At 26.5% G+C, this 23968-nt stretch overlaps 1 protein-coding gene across 3 annotated transcripts in view; it reads left to right on the top strand.

The window, feature by feature from the left end:
- Window positions 1-23968, top strand: part of LOC136085742 (uncharacterized) — an 81123-nt gene that overhangs the window by 46218 nt on the left and 10937 nt on the right. For all 3 annotated transcript variants that reach the window (XM_065807111.1, XM_065807112.1, XM_065807113.1), the window contains 2 exons: window positions 452-3002; window positions 7631-7680. In XM_065807111.1, the coding sequence (XP_065663183.1) occupies window positions 452-3002; window positions 7631-7680 (2601 nt within the window). The remainder of the gene's footprint in view (window positions 1-451; window positions 3003-7630; window positions 7681-23968) is intronic.

The following is a 23968-nucleotide window of genomic DNA, read 5'->3' as shown; positions in this document are numbered from 1 at the left end:
AAGAAAAAAAAAAAAAATAGTAATTAAAATTTTTTTATAATAATTTATAACTTCCTGTAAAATATTTTTTTCTATAAATTGAATTTTTTTTGAGATTTAGTAACTCTTCCTGATGATCAAGCAATGGTGAAACTTCCAGTCGAAGATAAAAGTTAGATAAGTGTTTTTTACTAATTATATATATATTTATATATATATATATACACATATATATATGTAAAAATATATATATATGTATATATATGTGTATGCATATATATATATGTGTGTGTATATATATATGTATGTATATATATATATATAAAATTGTATAAGTTATATATAAAAGTATATATGTTTAATAAAAAATATAATTTTTAATAAAAAATTGTCGATTAAATTTAAGGTTATATTAAGAATTTGTGTTCTTTTTTTTTGCTTTGAATTTCATTTTTTTTGTTTTTTTTTTCAGGTAATTACAACTATGAATTATTTTACAATAGTATTATGATTGCAACACCTGAACCAATTTTCAACAAAGAGTTCAATGAGAATATAAAAATACCAAATTCTTTGGATTGGAGGAAGACTGACAATATTTATTTTAATAAAGTACCTTGTAATGAATCAATAGAGTCGTTTGCACAGAACTACATGGAGAGAAATTTTCCTGAGATAAATGATGTCATTTGTATCCATTCTATCCTAGCTGATAAAGATTTTACTGGCTTGGTTGTCGATAAATTTTATCATTTGTTTTCTGCAAATAAAACTGGTGTTTGTGCTATATTACCTGGTTATCCTTTACGCTATCATGCATCTCTTTTAAAGTGTAATATTGAAAGTTTTAAAAATTGTAAAGATGAAGATAGAATAATAGTATTTCATTCTGAACTCAATCTTGTTCTTATTGCTCGAATTGCTACTTCATTAGATGGTATCAAGTTAGAATCGGAAAACTGTTTGAATGATATCATATTGTTTATTAATGTTAACAGTCCTTTTGTTGAAGCTAATAAATTAGTTATATTGGGTATTGTTGTTTTACCTTCATTTGAGCATAAAAAATTAAAAGAAGAACTGTTTTTTCTTTTCTCTGACAATTTTAATTTTCAGTCTTCTGACTTAGAAAAAATTTTATTTTTATGTAAGGATGATATTGAAGATGAAAATTTTGAAGGATGGTGGAGATCAGTTGCTGCATATTGTGATACAAAATTTAGCGTTCAAAGCAATAGTACAATATTTTTTAAAAAACTTATTGGATTAACTATGATATTGATGGCTCAAGTTAACCATTCTTTACCAACATTAGAATCCAATACTCAAAAACAGATCAAGTCCTTGGTTCTTAACTATGAGCAACTGGTTGCAATTCGTGATAAGAAACTAAAAAAAATAATCTCTGGAGGGTACGGTTCAGGCAAATCCATTGTTGGAAAAGAGATTGTAAAAAATTGTATGACAACAATGACTGAAAGTCCTTTAACCTTGTTTTACATATGTTGTAACCCTTTTTCTTTTTTTGAATGTGAAATGAAAGAATTTGTTGACAGTATAGAGAAAAGCTCAAATGTTACTGTTGTTTGTGATAATTTGTATGAGTTATGGAAAACAGTGTGTATAATCAAAGACATTAAGGAAGAATACATTTCTATTCCTAAATTATTAGAGTATTTGGTTGTCACCAATATTAATAAAGTGTGTTTTATACTGGAAGAACTGTCTCCTGATTATGTCAAAAAAAAAGATGCAATTCAATTAAATAAGTTGTTTTCATCTGTACTAAAGGAAACCTTAGTTGTTTTTATACCTGAAAGTGTTGAGAAATATCGAGTATTGACCAGAAACAAAGTAAAATGTTTAATCCAAAAAAATTATTTTAATGATGAAGCACTAGTTATGAATGTATTTGCTCTCAATAAATCAATGAGAGTAACTGGATTGAATAAGTTATTAATAGATTCTTCTCAAGATTCTATTTGTGAATCAAATACGATTTGCAACTTGCCAAACTCAAATGTGAATAAAATATCTCAAATAAATAACAAGGATTTGTTTGAAAAAAGTGATCAGATTCAAAATAGCTATTCATCTACAGATTGTAAAGATGAATATATGTGTAAATTAAAATTGAATGATAATTTTGTTTATTGTCCGAATGATGATAGTGCTCACATATCAAATAAAAAAGTAGAAAGGACCTTTGATAAAACTGGTAAAGAATTTCATGAATATGATTATGACTATGTGTCAAAGCATGCAGCAATTCAAATTAATGATCTAGATTCCAACTGTGTTATGGAAACAAGCTATGTTTTTAAACCAAGTGTTATAGGGCACTCAATTAAAGGAGAAAAACCAATGGTAATATATTTTCCTTTTCATGAAATTACAAAAAAGCGAACTGCAAAGTTTTTATCTGTTGTGTTAGAGTGTCTTTGTTTGAACATATTAAGAAAAACTGTTGTTATATGCAGTAGCATGGAAGAAGTTAAATCTGTTGCATATGCAATAGATATTATCGGAAAATATAAGTCAATACCTTATTCACCACATTTACGAAAATACACCCCAAAATTAGCAGATAAAGTTGAAGTTACAAAAAAACTAAAAAGTAACTATGATATTCTTGTAACTGATAGTAAAGGGTTTTCTGGAGTTGAATCTGAATCTGTAGTTGTCCTTGTAAGTCCAGATGAGTATCAATATCTTCGACACTTTCTTGTTGATGCCATGGCAAGGTCAAATTCACATTTAATAGTTTTAATATTAGATCTTGCTGATAAAGAATTTTTAGATAATGGAAATATAAGAAATGTTTTGAATAATTGGTCAGAAGACATAGTTGAAAAAATCATAGTTCATATATCCAATAAAGAAAATCGACTTTGGACAATTAAAGGACGTTCTTTAATAATAAGTGAAAATTGCAGAGATTTTATTGATCGTGGATCTCAAAGAAAGTTTGGTGCTTACAAAAACAATACAGAGTTGAGAATTTTCCATGAAAATAATAGCATGTAAGTATAATTTTTTATTGATTCTAATTTAGTTTTATATATATATATATATATATATATATATATATATATATATATATATATATATATATATATATATATATATATATATATATATATATATATATATATATATATATATATATATATATATATATATATATATATATATATATATATATTTATTGATAAATGTTGTATATTGCTGGAAATACAACTCTTGTCTGTTTAAGAGTGATCAATATCTTTTTGAAAAAAATAGATCAAATAATAATATTAAAACATTTTAAATGTATTTTAAAAATATTTTATTATTAATTTTGATAGTGGTTTACTACTTAATAAAAAAAGTTTCTGCTTGTAGACATAGGAAAAAATTTTTACTTTCTAACTTTGATACCGGCGATTAGCAAATATCGGATCACGTACACTTGACGTCAGATGCCGTTGCAACGCTAAATTTGTATTTTTATAACGGTTTTTATTTTATATTTGAATAATATGGCTGATGATTGCCGAATGGCATGAAACTTCAAGTTCCATTATAAAGTTGTATTTTCTCATTTAAAATATTTTAATATTATATATATATATATATATATATATATATATATATATATATATATATATATATATATATATATATATATATATATATATATACAAGGTGGCCCAGAAGTCACTTTACATTTTAGAAATTAGAAACTTTTTCTTAAATGACTGTATTTAATTAATTCTTTTTTTATTACAAAGTTTAGAGGCTGTAAGTTAGTTCTGACTTAGTTACGAAAGGTAATGTCTCTTGAATAGCCTCCATTCTCTGCTTCACAAAGTTGAGCTCTTTCTAAGCTATTCTCCATGACACTTCTTAACATCTGAGGTTGTAGAGAAAGAATTTCCTGTCATATGTTTTCCTTAAGTACTTGAATAGTTCGGGGCTTATTTGCATAGACTTTGTCTTTAAGATATCCCTAAAGCCAAAAGTCTAGTGCTGTCAAATCAGGAGAATGTGTAGGCCATTCAAAATCCGAATTACAAGAGATTATCCGATCCTGAAATATTGCAGTTAACAACTGCATTGTGGCTCTAGCGGTATGCGCAGTTGCTCCATATTGTTGCTACCAATACCCTGCCATGTTTGCTAACTGAAGTTGAACAAAATTCGCTAGCATGTCTCAATATCTCTCAGCAGTTACAGTCACAGCATTTTCATTTGCATCTTCAAAGAAGAAGGGCCCAATAACTCTATCTGATGTTACTCCACACCATGCTGTTACTTTAACCAGGTGCAATGGACTCGCATGAACTTGGCGTGGATTTGGCCCTAGAATCTGGTATTCTGCTTATTAACATGTCCATTCAAATAAAATTGAGCTTCGTCTCCCATGATCAACTTGTGAATAAACTCATTGTCATTTCTTGCAGTTCTCTGAAACCTGACAGCATAATTTAGTTGTTTTTGATAGTCTGGTGGTTGTAAAGATTGCGCTAATTGAACCTTGTAAGGGTACATGTGCAAGTCTCTTTTGAATGCGTTGCAGAACTCCGTGAGATACTAAGTTCTTAAGAACGCCTTCGAGTGGATGTGGTTCGGTTCTCTTCAATGCTACAGCTTGCAGCTTCAGTATTTTCACGTGTACGTACTGAATGACCTTGTCCACTTCTAGATCTATCACTTGCAGAGCCATGCTCTTGAAAACGCATCACTAGGTTCAATATTGCAGGCCTACTAGGGGGTGTCGAACATTAAAATGGGACATATACGATCTTTGTGTTGCAACAATTGACCATCTATTTTCAAAGTAAAATTCAATTATCTTCACTCGTTGTTCTGTTGTAAACTTATCCATACCAAAAATCTCTAAAGATTATATTTTTTAATTCTGAAAAGAGAAATAGAAATATAATAATATAAAAAAGTTATTTATTTTTAAATGTAAAGTATATATATATATATACACACACACATATATACTCTTGCATAGTCCTCTTTAAGTTTTTACTATAAAATGTCAGCTTTAGGTTTTTTTTAAAAAAAAAATCATTTTAAAGACCGGAAAAACTTTTTTTTTTTCTTTTTTTTTTATTATTTTCATTTGATAGACTGCCTACCCCAACCAAACCCACAGTCGATGTAGCAGCACTCCATTGCGAGTCAGGCTATTTGTCAGTCAATGAAGCAGCACTCCGTTGCAAGTCAGGCTATAAGATAGTCAATGTAGCAACACTCTGTTGCAAGTCAGGCTATAAGATAGTTGATGTAGCAACACTCTGTTGCGAGTCAGGCTATAAGATAGTCGAAGTAGCAACACTCCACGCATGTTTTACAATAAAAAAAAGAAAAACATTTAAAATGTTTTCATTTTAAAAAGGTAAAATAAAACATTCAGAATGTTTTAAAAAACATTTAAAAAATTATTTATTAACAGCGAAGAGTTGTTTTTTACCACAAACTGTATATCTAAGCCCTTTACTATAAGTTATAAGTATATATATATATATATATATATATTTATTTAAACAACTTTATAAAGTATTCTACACAATAGAGTGCTCAATGTTCTTAAAAGAACAGAGCAATTATATTAGTAGTAGAAAATCACTTAACAAAAATTTTTTCCATTTAACACTGTGTTTCATCAACAAAGATTCATCAGAAATGAACGTCCTTTAATTGTCCAAAGTCGATTTTCTTTATTGGATATATGAACTATGATTTTTTCAACTATGTCTTCTGACCAATTATTCAAAACATTTCTTATATTTCCATTATCTAAAAATTCTTTATCAGCAAGATCTAATATTAAAACTATTAAATGTGAATTTGACCTTGCCATGGCATCAACAAGAAAGTGTCGAAGATATTGATATTTCTGATGAATCTTTGTTGATGAAACACAGTGTTAAATGGAAAAAATTTTTGTTAAGTGATTTTCTACTACTAATATATATATATATATATATATATATATATATATATATATATATATATATATATATATATATATATATATATATATATATATTTATAAAAATGTTTTTAAAAACGTTTAGAATGTTTTTGAATATTAATATATATATATATATATATATATATATATATATATATATATATATATATATATATATATATATATATATATATATATATATATATATATATATATATATATATATATATATATATATATATATATGTAAATTATGTTAGTGTATTTTACAAATAGAGTGCTCAATGTTCTTAAAGAACAGAGCAATAATAAATTAGTAAAAAACACTTATCTAACTTTTATCTTCTACTTCAAGTTTCACCATTGCTGGATCATCAGGAAGAGTTCATTATAGGAACTCTTCCTGATTATAGGAACTCTTCCTGATGATCCATCATCACCTTCTTTGGAAGAGCAGGAGGAGGAGACCCCAAAGGGGAAGGGGATTTACTCTGTGTGTGTATATATATATATATATATATATATATATATATATATATATATATATATATATATATATATATATATATATATATATATATAAATAAGTATATATGTATGTATGTATGTATGTATGTATGTATGTATGTATATATATATATATGTATATATATATATATATATATATATATATATATATATATATATATAGTGTATTATAAAAATAGAGTGCTTAATTTACTTATAGAACAGACCAAAAATAAGTTAGTAAAAACACTTATCTAAATATCTCCTATAGTCTGTTTCACCTTCAGCAGGTTTATCAGGTTCATCCTGATGAAACTGCTGGGGTTAAACAGACAGAAAATATTTAGATATGTGTTTTTACTAATTTATATACATATATATATATATATATTTACATATTTTTATATATATATATGTAGTGACGCTTTTTTGAAATGTATATACTATCAAGAAAGTGCTTGATGAACTGAGTCAGAGCTATAATATATTAGAAAATAAAACTATGTGATTTTCACAATTTTAAGTTTCCTATAAATATATTTTGTATTTCCATAAAAAATTATATACAATTAGAAATAGTTACGTAAAACTATACAGAAAAAAACTATTGTTACATGCGCGTGTATCTATTTGTTACAAGCGCATTTTGTTTTCAGGTTTGTGATTGCTTAATAGAAATTTATTTTTGTGGCGACAAATTAATAATAACCTGAAAAAATTTCTAGCAAGATAACAAATGAGCCTGGCAATTGGTTTAACAAACATCATCAATTTTAAGAAATGCCAATGACTAGAAATTTATTTGTCTAAATGTTTCTTTTTTGTTGATTTTTTTGGGTTCGTTTTTTCAAATAATTGAATTGGAAAATACTCAGTAATAATACCAAACCAAAAATATGATTTTAGAGGTAAAGTATATGTATTTAGACTTTCATTCCCATCGCAAAAACTGCAAATTTTCCATGACCATTGCTCAACTACATGAAAATTCTTTATTTTTGACCAAAATATGTCTTCTATATTACTTAGCTTTACAATAGAGCTTTGAACTTAGAACTGCCCAACTGGCGCCATATGAGCAATGAATATTAGTAGAGCTTGAATCATTTAAGAATTATTCAGTTAGCTAGCAACATCTAAGTAACTTATAAATAAAAATTTTTTTTTTAGATATGAAATGATAGCGTTTGACATACAAGCGAGTAAAGTATTTAAAAATGGTGAGAATTATTGATTTATGGTTTAAAGAAAAATTACAAAAATTGAAATGAATTTGAATACTGAAATTATTAAATTAATTTACATTTTAATTTAATTAATTCAAGTAAGAACCCAAGTTTGACCAAGTTTAAGTTAAAATTTACTCTTATAATAATTACTCTTATATAATTAATAAAAACTATGAAAAGAGCAAACAATAGTTGAGAACTATTTATTATAAAAATATTAATACCAATTAAAATAATTATACAAGATAATAAAACTTTAGTTAAATTAAGTTCATCTAATAATGAAGTTTTTTTATATAAACTGAAATCTTTTGATTGTCTAATCTTTTGGTTGTCTAAATATTGGGAGTTTATTGTACAAAGAAGCACCATTAAAAAGATGGTTTTTTTAAAAATGCTTATTTCATTTTTTGGTATTTTTAAATTTATTTTCAGATGCTGTTACGATTAATATAAAGTATTTCTGTAAATTTTTGTACACGACACTGTCTAAACATTTCTAAAAAGTATATAAGCTTCTTTCCAGACCTATTTCTATTTTTGGAATAATAAGATGTAATGCAATAGTTTTGCATACTCTTTTTTCAAAGAAAAGCAGTTTTTGCACCCACATTTTGGCATAGGTTAGTTGAATTGATCCAGAGTAGGTGAGTAATGGTATGATAATGGTAATGAATAAGTAATCATTCACTAAATCATAAACTTTTCTGGTGGCTACACTTAAATTTGGCCTTGAGTCGGCTAATTTAGGTTTTAATTTTCATTGTCTACTTGCTTTTAAGTGTACTTTTAGTTGTACTTGTACTAGTTCAATTCTCTTGAATCTTCAAATATTAGAGCACAAATTTTATCTGGGCTAATATTAATCTTGTAATAATTAATAATTGATAAAGGACTCAGATCCTGATCCTAATTAATATATGACCCACTTTCAGGACCTATATTTGATTGTAATATCAAAAAATGCTCAATAGCTTAGTAAATAAGTCAAATGATGTTATACACACTAACCATAATTACATTTTCCTTCGAACTATTTACACTTAAAGAAATATCAATAGTAAATACTACATTCAAATCATTTTATAAATTGACTAGATTTTACAAGTTTTTAAATAGTATACTAGTATACACTCATTAATGGAGAAAATATTGTCAAAATCGAAATCAAAATCAAAAAAGAAATGACACTAATTACAAAGACAATAAATAATTGCACAAATTACCAATAAATTAACGTAAAGCTGGACATATCGGGGCAGCAAGGCATATTTTCCTTATTAAAAAAAGCAATATCAATAAAAAATTTTTGATCTTGGTTATTTGACAATAAATTATTTTATTTATTGTTAAATAAAAATATATTTTATATTCCTTTTTTTTTTGGGGTGTGCGTACAAGTAGTTTATAAGAGTAAATAGTTTGTTTTCAGGATTTAATTTCTGATGTTTAAATTTTTTTATTTTTAAAACTTGAATGAAAGAGCAAATATCAGTTATAATGCTCCATTCTGTCCAACCCACTTGCAAAATATGAAAAAGTTATGAAAGTTTTTTACTTTAGTTTCATCATTTATTACAATTATTCTTGTCATTGTAGTCATTGAATGTTATGAAATGTACTAAAAAACTTTTTATTAGTTATATATATTAGTTAACAACCATTTCTTGAGTGTCCCTATATGCTTTGCACTACCCTAAAGTACAAACTATTAGTTTTTAATTTTTACTTTATTTTCTGGTTACATTTGTTATGTAACCAGAAAATAAAGTTGAAATAAAAAAATTACTTTGAATGAAAACAAAATTTTTACCTCAGTTAAGCCAAGTTTTTAGGTAAAAATGTTAGCAAAGGATTCATAAAGTTAAATTCAAAAAATAAAGTAAAATAAAAAAAGTTAAAGCTATATTTTACCAATAGACTTGAAGTAAGGTAGCATAGTCAATTTAGAATGTCAAAGTCAAAAAAGTATAAAAACAATATTTAAAGGTAATAGTTTTTATAATATTAAATCCTTTCAAATAAAATATGAAAAATAGAAAAAAAATAAAATAAAATGAAAAACTAATATAAAGTATGAATTCTTTCTAATTAAAAATATTTTGTAAATATTTTTAATTAGAAGGAATTCATACTTTATATTAGTTTAAAACTTTTAACTTTAATAGTTTTAGGTTTATTGAAACACTTTTTTAAAACAAAGTAAGAAATCATTTTAAAATAAGTAATTAATATATTGTTGAAAACTGAGATATAAAAATACTTGTCAAGTATACATACAGGAACTTGTAGTTCTTCTAGCAAATCCTTTGCTCAGCATCTTTAAAGGTGCATTTCCTGTAGTTCTCTAAAATGAACAACAATTTTTCATTAGTTTTTTTTTTCCAGAGATTTTGTTATCCTAATTATGATAACAAAATACTGGTATAAGTGGTTGCAATAACAAAATTTAACTTTTACAACAAAACTATGGGTGTATGCCTTGCATTTAGATTACCTTTGTACTATATATTGTGTAGCATAGAACAGTAAATTTTTTTTTATTCATTTTTCATTTTTTAAAATGAAACATTTTTAAAGTTCTGTAGATATTTTTACTTTTATAAAGTTCTACTTTTAATTAAAAATTGCTTTGGGGCAAAATCACCTTAATTTTGTTTTATACCATTTATTTGCTATAATATATAATATATTCTAATAAAGTTATTCTGCCTTTTGTTTATTAAATAGTATTAAAATTGGCAGATTAGTGTGTCTTAGTGGCCAAAGTTGTTTGGTTGCTGTGCTTCTGAAGTAAAAAAGTGAGGGTTCAAATCCTCTTGCTTGTACAAATATATTATTTTTTTTTTCAAATCAAAATTCAAAAAAAAAAAAAAAAATTTTTATTGATGTATGTATGTCAAAATAAAGATTACTTTTTAATATGCTTAAGTAACTAGTTAAGTCTGCGCATTAAGAAGACTTTTTCTCATAGGAAAAAAGATTTTATTTTCAAACTTTTATTTTCTTCAAAATTAATTAATTAGGGGAGGGTACTAATAAGCTGCAGGTGGTCTGAAAGAAAATTTAATAAAAACATAATAGAACTTAATAAAGATAAAAATTTATAGACTCTGCCAGCTTTTTTTTTTTTTTTTAGAAGTTTACAATTTTACAAGAAGTTATAAAATATTAATTCGTTAACTTAAAACAAAGATTTGACTGATTTTTTTTTTTTTACCATTTTTTAACTAAAAAGTTGAAATAAAACAACTATAATATAACTATATATAAAGAATAAGTATTGGAAAGGTGAAATAGTTTTACCATGACTTCTATTATATGGTTCATGGTAAGTTCATTATTCAATGTACTTTTAATTCTTATTCCAAATGTTTTTAAACATTTTATATCTATTGTAATGAATTAACACATCTCAAGCGGGTTTTTTAAATATATAGAATACCCGCTTTGGGTATTAATATCCGAACCGTAAAAGAACCGTTTAAAAAACTTTAAAAGCGTTTAAAGTTAATTATGTTATAAATTATTTTTTTATTCATAACTTTAAAAGGTATACAATATGTATAGTTTTTCTACCACTTACTAAAAATATTGAAGTAAGGAAGAAATGGTCTGTGTAGAACAGACTTACCAAGACCTGTATTTTATGAGTCTGAAGTATTATATTATTATAAGTATAATACGACCCATATTATGTTAATAAAACCTATTAGGTTTATAGCATAGCAAGGTCACCAATTCATTCAAATGTTAAGATTTTTTTTTTCAAACTTATTGTTCACTTATTTAAGTTTATCAGCGTCGTTATTATATCGTAACATATCCCGTACTCTATCCATGTGAATTCCAGTCAAACAATTTTATTGACATATAAAATACATTTCAACAATTAACATTAAATCTTATTAAAAAGTTGCCTTTATTGCTATATAAGCACAGACATTAACAATAAACAATTTTATAGTTATGTGATATAATGATACAAAACAGATAGACAATAAGAAATAAAGAATCTTTTTACTTTGATTTGTTTTATGACAAACTTGCTGTTAAGATAAAATTGTTGAGTTTAAGATGAGATTTGGGCAGCCAAACGGTATACCAGTGTCAAAATCAGCCTGTATATGTCACTACAAGCAGAAAATAGTTTCTCTGTTTTTAAAGAACTTTAAAAAATAAAATATCAGAAAAAATTAGTGTACTCTGCCGATGTATAAAACAAGAAAAAATATCAAATTTACTTGAAGAATTATCAACAAAAGTTTTAGATATATGAAATAAAAATTCTGCCAAAAACAGCTATAAATCAAGGGTAGCTTTACATTATTAGTGATAACTGATATCAAGGAATACAAATTAATAAAATTAAACTTCAACAGAATTTTTGATATTTCAAATAATAGTTTTAATTTTCATTTTCTAACTAAAGGAAAATATAATATATCTAGTTAAAGAAAAATATTCATTTTTAGCCAAATCATCGTTATTTTTGCGCATCTATGCAATGCTACAAAATGCTTTTAATAGGTTACCATCACTTTCTTTATTAAATAAAGCTAACTCCACACTCGCCATTAATATACTTACTGTTTATATGGACTCTTTACTTCAATAACTTTAAGTAATTGGTTGAAAAATAATTGATTAAATTTAGCTTTGGGTATAAATTATTTTGGGTACAATAATAGGTGACAATTAATGTTCAAAACCTTGAAAGTAAATATTGTAATCTTCTATTAATAAATGATGGAATAAAAAAGCCTATTATTTTTTTAGCTCTTTTCCCAATACAAAGAACCCTCATCCTGTTTACCTATTTTAAAGGAAAAAAAACAAACACCAAGAACTAAAGAAATAAAAAAACAATAATAAAATTAGACATGATAATGCGCATGAAAGATAAAAATACCATCTTGAGATAATAAAGGTTGGGAAATAAAAGATAACAATGAAAAGTCGATTTTGAAATTGTAAACACAATATAACATAATTGATTATTAAATATATTATCCTTCATATTAAAAACATTTAAAAATATCTAATTTAATTATTTTTATTTTAATAATTTTTTACTCTTGTACTTTTTAAACATTTTAAAAACTTGTTGATGGTGAATGAGAAATATAATAAAATAATGTTTAGGATTAAGTATACTATTAAGAAAAATTAGTATGTTTCCTATATCAGAATCAGTTTCCTCATCAGAATAAATTTCATCTGTGTTTTTTTTGGGTCATTTTTATTTTAGTGCTCCCAAATATAACCATTTCTTTTTTTTTTTTTTTTTTTGTATAAAACTTTAAGTAGGACTAGTTGAATGCTGTTTGCTATACATAGTTGATGTTGAATCTGTGAGAATTGTCCAAATTGTTTCTCTTTTTTGTTTGTTCTCATTACAATCAATTGTAATGAGAACAAACAAAAAAAGCTGAATATGTTAGGAACATTAGCGAACACATCACAAATGGTCATCAAATAGTTTGTTTGGATGAAACAAATTTTAACCTTTTTTGTAGAAAAAGGCAAGGGCATGCCAAATGGGGAAAAAGAGCAATAATGAAAATACCTTCTTCAAAAGGTGCAAACATACATTTGATTGCAGCTATATCAACAACAAATGTCGTCATGATGGAAACTTACAGAGGATCTTTTAAAACAGATTCTTGTAATGAGTGGATGTTGGGTTTGTTTAACCAGTGGGTTACATCCGGGAATCGTTTAGAGGATTTGGTCGTCGTAACAGACAATGCTCCATGTCACACTTGTTTAAAAAGGATGTTTAAAAATTCTCCGGCTTTGTTGTAACGTTTAGGACCCTACAGTCCAATGTTAAACCTGATAGAAAAAATCTGGTCTAAAATTAAAAGTAAATTTAAAAATGCGATTCACATTCCATCTGTATTCAGTGCTGGGTTTGTGGAACAATGAATACAGTATTTGGAAAGAATTGGTACTGCGGCAATAAATAAAATAGGAGGTGATTGTGCACGTGCTGCTCAACATACTACGAAGCATTACACAACAATTATAAATATGTTTTAACTGAATATTACAATGATTTGGTAATGATTTCATTTCATTGAGGAGTTTGACTGAATATTACAATGATTTTTAATAACATTGTTTAAATTCAATTTAAATCTTTATATTTTTTCGTAAATAAATTATTTGTGTTTTATTTATTATTCATCTGATTCTCAAATGAATTTTTCACAAACAAAGAAAGTTCTAACCAACCTTTTTTCCAGTTACCACCAAAACCACAAATGTCTTTTTCATCACTATTTTATTGATAATATATTTTTATTTATTAAAAACCAACCCTTATGGCCATCTTGGCCAAATTAGAATCCAACCTTAAGTTACTAGGTAAACTAAGGTAACAAAATTTAAAATACAAAGAACTTCTTTCTGATAATCTATATTATAAACTTTTCTCAATTACAACTTTTATCTTCTCGGTTACATCTTACAATTTCTTATTTACAACTTTAATATTCTAAATTACATCTTATGTTTCTTAATTACAACTTTCATCTTCTAAATTACATCTTAAATTTCTTAATTACATCTTCCATGTTCTAAATTACATCTTGCGTTTCTCAATTATTACATTACATCTTATGTTTCTTAATTACAACTTTCAAGTCCTCAATTACATCTTGAAAAGGTGTAGTATTTACAAAATCATGCAAGTGTATACCTTGGTGGTACCACCAAGGTACACATCATTAGATATCTCCAAGGTACACTGCTACCATAATTTTTACAAAATCGCTACCATATATTTATAGGTTAGGAGTTAAACACATTCAAACATGCATAAATGTAGCAGAAAACATGCTCTAGAAATTTTGATCATCAGTTTTAACATGAAATTTCTGCAGCTGTAGAAAAAAAAGAATACGCCCTAAAAAAGTTATTTTTTGGTAGTGAAAACAAACTTTTATTTTTATTGCAACAACAAATGTGTTAAGCAGTGATAAAACATCTAATTATGAGCCTTTAATGGCTAATACATGCAACTAAAATTTCAGTTTGAATTCATCACTCAAGATGGCAGCACAATCGACTTGTCTCACCATTCTCCCCTACTATTTGTAAATAAATGTATATCCTATAATTATATATTTTTTTGATAATAATAATAGATAGACTTAGAGATATTTTAAAGATTTATAAAGGTTTATTAGGAATTACTGATTTAAAAACCTAACAGCGCGCACATCATCATTATGCATTTTTAAATTTGTCTCAGTTGGTTCATAAAATATTATACTGAGTATGATATTATTTAGATGGTTTCCTTAAATCAACCCATTTTGCGCATGCAGTTAAGAATGTTTTAAATAGGGGAGTGGTGAAATAGTTGTAAACCCACAATTATGCCTAATATCTTGATATTGGGTATTTTTAAATTTTTCTTTTTTTAATATAAAATAATCTTAATAAAATATTTAATTTTGAATATAAAATTGGGATTTTTAATCATGTTCTCATTAAATCTTTCTTCTTATAAAGTACTTGGTTTTGGCGCGTGGGAAGATGAAGTCCGTTTTTTTAGTTTTTAAAATAAAAAACAAAACAGTTCTATAGTTCTACAAATGTTATATATACATAATAATTATGACCCTTTTTTAGGCTTAGTTCTATAATGTTGAGTTTGCATAAAATAACTAAAACTGTAAATTTTAAAATAAACAATCATTTTAAATTTTACTTTAGTTAGATACAAGCATATTTTCTTAAAAAATAAGTGGTTTACCTCAGCTTTAATGGGTGCCATGAGTTCCTTTTCAAAACATGCATGAATGAATAATGGCAGCATTAAATTTGTTATCAAAATATTATAGGATAAGTTCTATTAAAATAGATCCAACAAAATCTGCAAAATTATTACTTGAAAATATCACAAGATGTTTGTATAAGATTTGATGAAATGTATTTACAGAAATGTGTAGAATACTCTGATAGAACTATAACAGATGCAAACAGTATTAGTGAATTTTACAAAAATGTTGTTTGCTTTATGATTTTAAAGCAAACATTCCATATTTTTATATTTATGGAATGTTTTAAAGCAAACATTCCATACATATAAAAAAGCTGTTTTTCTTGTAAAAATTGATATTTAAAAAATAAGATTATTGAAATTTAAAATTTTTCTTTTAATAGTGGTTTTAATGTGAGAGCTTTTGTGTGTGATAATCATGCAAGTAATGTTTCTGCGTTTAATAAACTGTTTTCAGAAAATAAAAATGGCTTTGATGACAGTTAAAAGTGGAGAAGTTGACAGTTAGTAAAGATGTTGATAGTCAGTAAAGATGACAGTTAAATGTTGGTAACGATCCTTCCAGCAAGTTTTATTGCAGTTTTCTCATGTATGGGACTAGAAAAAGTCTGAAAAGAGTCATATAAGTAGTTTAACAAATACTCTTGCTTGTTGTTGTTGTTGTTGTTGTTGTTGTTGTTGTTGTTGTTGTTGTTGTTGTTGTTGTTGTTAAAGCTCTAAAGCATGTAAATTAAATTTCTTTATTTTGTTATAAGATTAGTCAATCATAGCAATGGATGTGCAAACATAAACCAAAAGTGATGGTAAAGGAATAGCGAGACTACCCCAAGAAATAATTGTTAGATAAGTATGATCAGGATTGCTTTCGTCAATATTGACACAACATAAAAATTTTTTACATGTACCAAAATGTTTTTTTAGTTTCTTTGCTCTACATCCAGCAATATGAGCACCTACTTCCCTACTTTCTGGTGCAAGTGTTATGATTTTTAGACTGAGCTTTATCAATATCAAGAAGAAAGTTTTTCAAATCTGTTAAATTATTTTCTGACTTGAGAAGGCACTTTCAAACTATCATCAAAATTAATAGATTTCTTTAACTTTTGATTTTTAATATTTTTTCAGAAATAGTGACATCTTTTAAACCCAACAAAAATCTTCCACCGCTTATTTGTCTATATTTTACAAATCTCCTTTCTAATGGGTCACTTTGAAATCTCCCTGTTAAAACAAAATGATATCCATCATTAAGTAAGTCCTCAATTAATGAGGCATGGCTATTAAGTTTTCTTATTAGTGCTGCAGCTGTGTGAATACTTAAAGTAAACTTTTAGTATCTTTTGTGATTTGCCAAGCAGATGTAAAAGTTTGGTATCTTTTGTGATTGCCAAGTTTCAATCCAATGTGCCATTTCCCTAAGAAATTCAGGTTTTTATCTCCAGAAGCGACTGTATTACCTAAAATATTACATGTTGAATACTTGCATTTAGAATTTGATAAAACCCACCACTTGTTAAGTAATGCTAAAAAATCTGCACTACTTTTAAGATCAGGAAAATATGAGTGAATTGCTGCAGATGTAGTTTCATTGAAAATTGCAACTACTAAAGAAACATTTTGTTTAAAATTGCAAGGATGTAATACTTTCATTGTTATTTTTGGTGCTTTATGCAAACCAGCATCAAGAGCAAGGTCTTTTTCATAAATATTGTGGAAGGTGCTCCATTTAATTTCTCCCCCACATACAATTATAGTAGATTTGTATGTTATGTATATGTGGTTATCATGTGTGATTAATTATTCATTTTAGGATTCATATAAATATATATAAGAGCGATTCTTATAAACTAGCGGCTTTCGACATGTTTTGTTGATGTATTACTTTTCGTTGTTTTGTTATGGTCTCAAAATAGCGCATAGTTCGGACCGTAGAGAAAACATTACTTTTTGAAATTTCAATATAGATATGGTCTCAAATTTTTTATCATGAAAAAATGTTAAATTATTTATAAGTTCATTGTACGAGCATGTATTAACTTATATTAAAATTGTGTAAATTTCTTTTATTACAGGCATCTTTGATAAAATAATTCGCTAGGATCAACAAAGAAAACTGTTTACTCCATCTATCGAAAAAAGAAATTTTGCACCTCTTTAGTCTGGCTAAATTGTTTTTGTCAGCACCACATAGCAACATGAGGCAGTATAATAAAGAAATCATTCAGGCTAAGTCAAATTTCTCACATCAATTTAACAATAAATTAGTTACCAACATATCAAAACATGTTCAAACAGTCGATGAAAAAGAGCTTTTAAGTTTAGGATTAAATTTTGTTCTTTCAATTACAAATACGTCCCTTAATATTCACATAACAGCTTTTGATAAAATTCGAAACAACCCTTTTCCAACAACTCTATTTTGGGACCGAAGAGATAACGAGGCATCCATTTCATAAAAAATCAAATTGGTCTCCCCCTATGACGAAAAACAAAACTATTATAAGTTATCTTAACTTGGTAGAATGTGACATAACCGCACTTGTTTTCTCACAACTACCGAAAGATGAAAAAAGTTTAACTCCTAAACTTATTCATGCATAAAACTCCCTTATGTTTAATCCCACAATTACCATAAAAAAGGCCAATAAAGGAGGGGGTATTTGTATTTTAGACAAAACTGACTATGAAGAAAAGATCTCTCTACTTTTATCAGATGAAAACACATATAAACTACTCTCAGAAGATCCAACAAAAAGTATAGCGAGAGATGTTAACAATCTTATTGACTATATATTTCTTCATCATATAATTAATAAAAAAACATCAGAGTTCCTACGTCCAAAAACACCCTTTTGTACACCCCTGTTTTATTGCCTTCCCAAAATTTATCAAAAAGGCATTCCTTTAAGACCAATTGTTTCTGGTTGTGGCTTATCGTTCTTTATCACAGAATTAATTCAGCCAGTTGCTGAACAATTACCAGCATATTTTAAAGACATACATTTCCTTAAACTCCTTCAATCTCATGTACTAGAAACCAACGATGATATCCTTGTAAATAAACATAAAAAAGCATAAATAAACCAAAAACAATCTATTGCCATTCGATTGTTTTTGGTTTATTTATGCTGGAAGTACCTATTTGGTTTAAATTGTCTTAGGGGGAAATTTATTAGTATTTTCTGTTTTACTTTAGTTGCTTTAGTTTTGTTCTGGTGTTTTTATTAGAATTTTAATTTATTGTGCTTAGTTTTTTCTACTGGTGGTATGGTAAGTGATTTATATAATTATTTTTATTTAAATTGTATAGTAGATCTACACTTTTTATATCATATCATGAAAAAAATATTAGTGTTTTACAAATTAGGGTATGGTTGGGCTTTGGCTATTTGTAGTGAGTTCTTTTTTACTGCAGTATGGATTAGGCGTAAGTCGCGGGGTAAAACATAAGTGGCGATGATGTTTGTCTGACAGGATAAACTAGTTATTAGTGCTGATCCTCATCGAAACGCCTGTAATAATAGGAGATGTTTATTACTTAATCACTATACAAATTATGTTTACACATCAGCATTAATGTTGTTTTTTTTTCCATTCTGAGGCCTTACATAGTTGTATGCATACTTTTTATTTTGTAATCAATTTTTGTTTTATAAGTTTTTGTTTGGTGATATATTTGTTGTATATCTTCGTCCATATTAGTGCTTATAAAATAATTTTTTTTATTATTTTAAGTACTGTTTGGGTGCATTGTCTGTCTTATATTTTTAAATATTCCTCTATTAATCTTTATTTTCGTCTTGACAACTGTCAAAATATGCTTTATTCAAAAAATAATTCTCCTTTATTCTAATGTACTTCATTTCTTCCCTCAGGTGTTCACTGCTCATGTGTGACCATTAAGCAAATTTTATATGCCAAAGTTTTTAAATATTATAGGATCTTTAAATTCATTAAACTTAAAATCTGGAAATAAAAATCTTTTGCAATTAAACAAATTATTTCTGATATTTTTAATAAGATGTGCAACATCAAAACAAAGGTAAATTTTTTTTAGATCGTAAATAAAAAACAAATCTTCGGCTTGTTGATTCAAATCACAAAGAATTTTTTAAAACAAGAAACATTAGAGGAATGGTTATCACACACAATAACTCTAACATTAAATTCATATTCAGCTAAAATACGAAGACATTCAAAAATTTCTTCTTTCAACCATTCAGCATTGATTGTTTTTTCATGTGCAATTTAATCACATTCAGTATCGGACAAAACATGGGGGACAAACTCAAATTTAGAACAAAAGTTGATCAAAAACTAAAAAAAACTAGTAAAACAATTGAACATATTATTTTTTATGTAGTTCATTATGTTGTTAACAAAACTTAAAACTTTTGAATCATACATTCAAAAAATCGACTGAAAATTTAAAAAAATTCAAAAATTAACTTATTATTTTTCAAAAAAATTCAAAAATTAACTTAATATTTGGTAGGACCTCATTTACTTTTAATTACTGCTTTCATTCTTCGAAGCATAGACTCAATTGATGAGTCAAAAATTCTCTTATCAATCTCTCGCCAGGCCTTCTCGATTTGTTCAAATAATTCCTCACTGGTCTTCACATTTGCACGCTCAATCTTATTGTCAATTATTTCCCACAAATTTTCTGTGGGATTCAAGTCAGGGCTTTGTGCAGGCCACTCCATTATGGTGATATTCTTGTCCTTGAACCATTGTTTTACAATTTTTGGCGTATGTTTGGGATCATTGTCCTGTTGAAAAATCCATTTTAGGGGCATCTCCCATTCAGCATGTGGTAACATAACATCTTCCATTATATCTTTGTAAACAATATGGTCCATAATTTTGTGAATAGGACCAGTTCCTAGTGCTGAGAAACATCCCGAAACCATAGCAGACGTTCCATGCTTAACACTCTTCTTGGTATATTTAGTATTGAATCTGGTGTTCTTTGGTCTCCAGACTCGCTTCTTGCCGTTGCTTCCAAAACGGTTATATTTTGATTCATCACTAAAAAGTATGTTTTTCCACTGGTCCTACAGTTTCCACTGGTCCTACAGTTTCCTACAGTCCAATTATGGTGTGCTTTGGCAAACCCAAGTCTTAGCTTTCTATTTTTAAAACAAGTTAGTGGTTTCTTGGCAGGCATTCAAGAAAACAATTTTGCTTCGTTAGCTCTTCGTTGCACAGTTGCATTAGAGATTTGTAAAACACTTCCTAATTTGTCGTAAGCCATTTTAAGTTGCAATTTACGCCATATATCACAAGTTAAATCTATTTTTAGTTTAATTGAAAAAATAATTGGTCAGACATTCCAAAATCTATTTTATTATTTTAGAGTAATGTTATGATAAAAGTGAAGACAAAAGTATATGGTAAACTGAATAAAGACAATAAAATCTTATAAAAAAAGCTTCGTTTTGATTTGTCCACCTTGTTTTGTTCAAGGAAAGATGTAGTTTGTTGAGAAAAATGTGTTATAAATTTTTTTTGTGATTCTTAGTATTATTCAAACGTTTTAAATTTTGTTAAGAACATAAAAAACTATTTAAAAATTAGTATGTACGATTGTTTTACTAGTTCTTTTTAGTTTTTGATCAAATTTTGTTCTAAACTTGAGTTTGTCCACCATGTCTTGTCCGATTCTGTATGGAATGTTTTGTTTCAGGCCAACTATCATAAAACAAACTATTCTCTTATACATTTCTCCAGGCGCATCACTACCAATCATCTCTCCAGCAAAATACTCCTCACATTTTTGCAAGTACATTTTATCAAAAATCAAACAAATGTCTTGAGATGTCTTACCTTCTAATTTTAAACGTTTTGCACAACTTAGAGCATTAATATTTCCACTAGTTATTTTTTTGAGTAATGATAATGGTGGTTAAGGCAATTCTTCACACAAAAGTTGGTATGCTGCGTAGAAGTATATTGTAATATCAGTGAATACTTTATAATATTGGCTGAATAAAAAGTTTTTTTCATATATTTAGTTTGCTGTAATTCAGTAAATACAGATATAAATTGCTCGGCTTGTGGTTTAATGTAGATAGGATAATTATGTTTAATGTAGATGAGGAAATTATTCTCTTCCTTGATGAAACCACTGAGGTAATGGCAGAGATAAACCTTTTTAAAATAATTTAACATGCATCTCATTGTTTACGCAAATGTACTCTGTAACTTCTGGAATAGATAAACTACTACAACTTAATTTATAAAAGATTACATGATCATCGTACTTCAAGAATGAAAAACCATCTGGAGCAAAACTCTCAGTAATATCGTCAAAGTTATTAATCAAATCATTCAATAAAACCTGTTTGTATTGATCTGGCTTCTTTTAGTTGGTGATTTTCCTAATGAATTAGAAGATTTTATAAGTTGTGATGAACTTTCTTCAGTCAGATTTGTGCATTCAAAAATAGTTGGAATAGGCTTAAGTTTTTTTATCAATCAAAAACATTGTTTCCTGCTACCTTACTTATAATTTTTTTTTTCAAAATGTTTGATGCATATAACAGAAGAATTAGTACGTGTCCAATCTTTTCTATTTACAAATTAATCCAATTTTTTTTAACTCTTCATATTTTGGAAACAAAAATACTACAGTAAATACTTCACCATAATTATGATAATTTGAATAACAATTCACAATGCAACATTTGTTAATCATTTTTTTTAACTTCCAGTAACGTATCCAGAAATAAATTGGGCATACCGGTAAAAATCTTGTCTACATTTAGAGGACCTTTTTTTTTTAAAACACAAATTTAAAAGATTTATATATAATATTCTTCTCCCTAGTATTTTACGTTTTTCCAAATAAAAATATAAATAGTTAACTAAAATGTTACATTTACTATGACATAATAGCTTTAACGCCAACATCGATTACCCAATAGTTTTCATTTACATGCTTTATTTGCTTACTAATATAATTCTTTATAAAATCAAATTTACTTCCTTATTGCTTCTATAAGTGTTAACTATAATATTTCATTAGCAAGCAATCACTATAACATTTAATAAACAATAATTTATTGTTTCTTATATATGGGCTAAAATGATTTATTTACATAGCGTATTTATTGCATAACAAGGTTATAAACTTATATATAAAATTATATACAAATATATATATAAGCCTTATATATTAAATATAATCATTCAAAGTTTTAATAAGTTCATTCAAAACTTCTTTTTATTGTTCTTCTCTTACTTTTTAAATCCAAATTTTTTGACGTGATTGTTGTAATTTTATTGTCTTAAAAAACTTATTTATTTTATTATTTAAAATATTTTTAATGCAATTTTGCTGTTTTTTGAAATAAAAAAGTTTAAAGCTCATATAGTTTAATGTGACAGTCTGTTTAAACTGTTGCAGTCTGACATCTACTGTTGTAAGACTCAAAACACTGTAATGTGTATCACAGCTTGTTTGTTTATTTTATTTATTTATTGTAACTTTAAGTAAATAAATCACCAAATATATTTAAAAAAATATATATTCGCACTGTATTATAGTTATGAAAACGCAAGCGGAGGAGGAAACTTATATTAAGAGTATTTGAAAAAATTAATGTTTTTATATACATACATACATACATACATACATACATACATACATACATACATACATACATACATACATACATACATACATACATACATACATACATACATACATACATACATACATACATACATATATATATATATATATATATATATATATATATATATACACACACACACACACATTTTTATTGTGATGATGGAATGTATAAAAATCTACCATGTCTCCTTAAAAAACTGTCAGTCCTGATTTAAGCAAGTAAAATGTTTCAAACTTTATTAAAATTTCAAATGTTTATTATTTAAAGCAAAGTAGATCTATTTATCGTGCACTTTTAAAATTTCAAATTCAACATCGATAGGAATAGTCGCTTTTTAAACAAAAAGTATTAAGAAATATGTAATGTGAAAACAGATTTATAGAAAGGAAATATCAGATCAAGAAATAGTTTACAAGATCTGATATCTTGTAAACAAATTTTATTTTTAGAAGAAATTGTTTTAAGAAAAAGTTTTTTTGAGTTGCATTTATTTGAAGTAATCCGAATTTACTACTTTCTAAATTTTTGTTTAATAAACTAATGAATAAAGGCTTTAAATGACAAATTTTTTTCAATGTTTTTAAAATACTGTCAAATAAAGTTTTTTATTTTACAATTGATGGTTATGTTTTATTTGTTTATGTTGTGTTATGTTTAAGATTGAGAAAGTTTAGTTGATAAAAACTATAATACATGTAATATTCTGCTAAAGTCAGCCAATAGTTAATACCCAGCCGGCACACAACGTTGTATTAACGTTGTATTTACGTTATATTTTATGTTAGTACAACGTTGCCTGTTCGGCAAAATGGAAAGGTTTTGTAATGTAAAATCCTTA

Source organism: Hydra vulgaris, chromosome 10 (genome assembly GCF_038396675.1).
Source record: "Hydra vulgaris chromosome 10, alternate assembly HydraT2T_AEP".
NCBI lineage: Eukaryota > Metazoa > Cnidaria > Hydrozoa > Anthoathecata > Hydridae > Hydra > Hydra vulgaris.
This window is presented reverse-complemented; position numbering and strand designations above follow the sequence as displayed.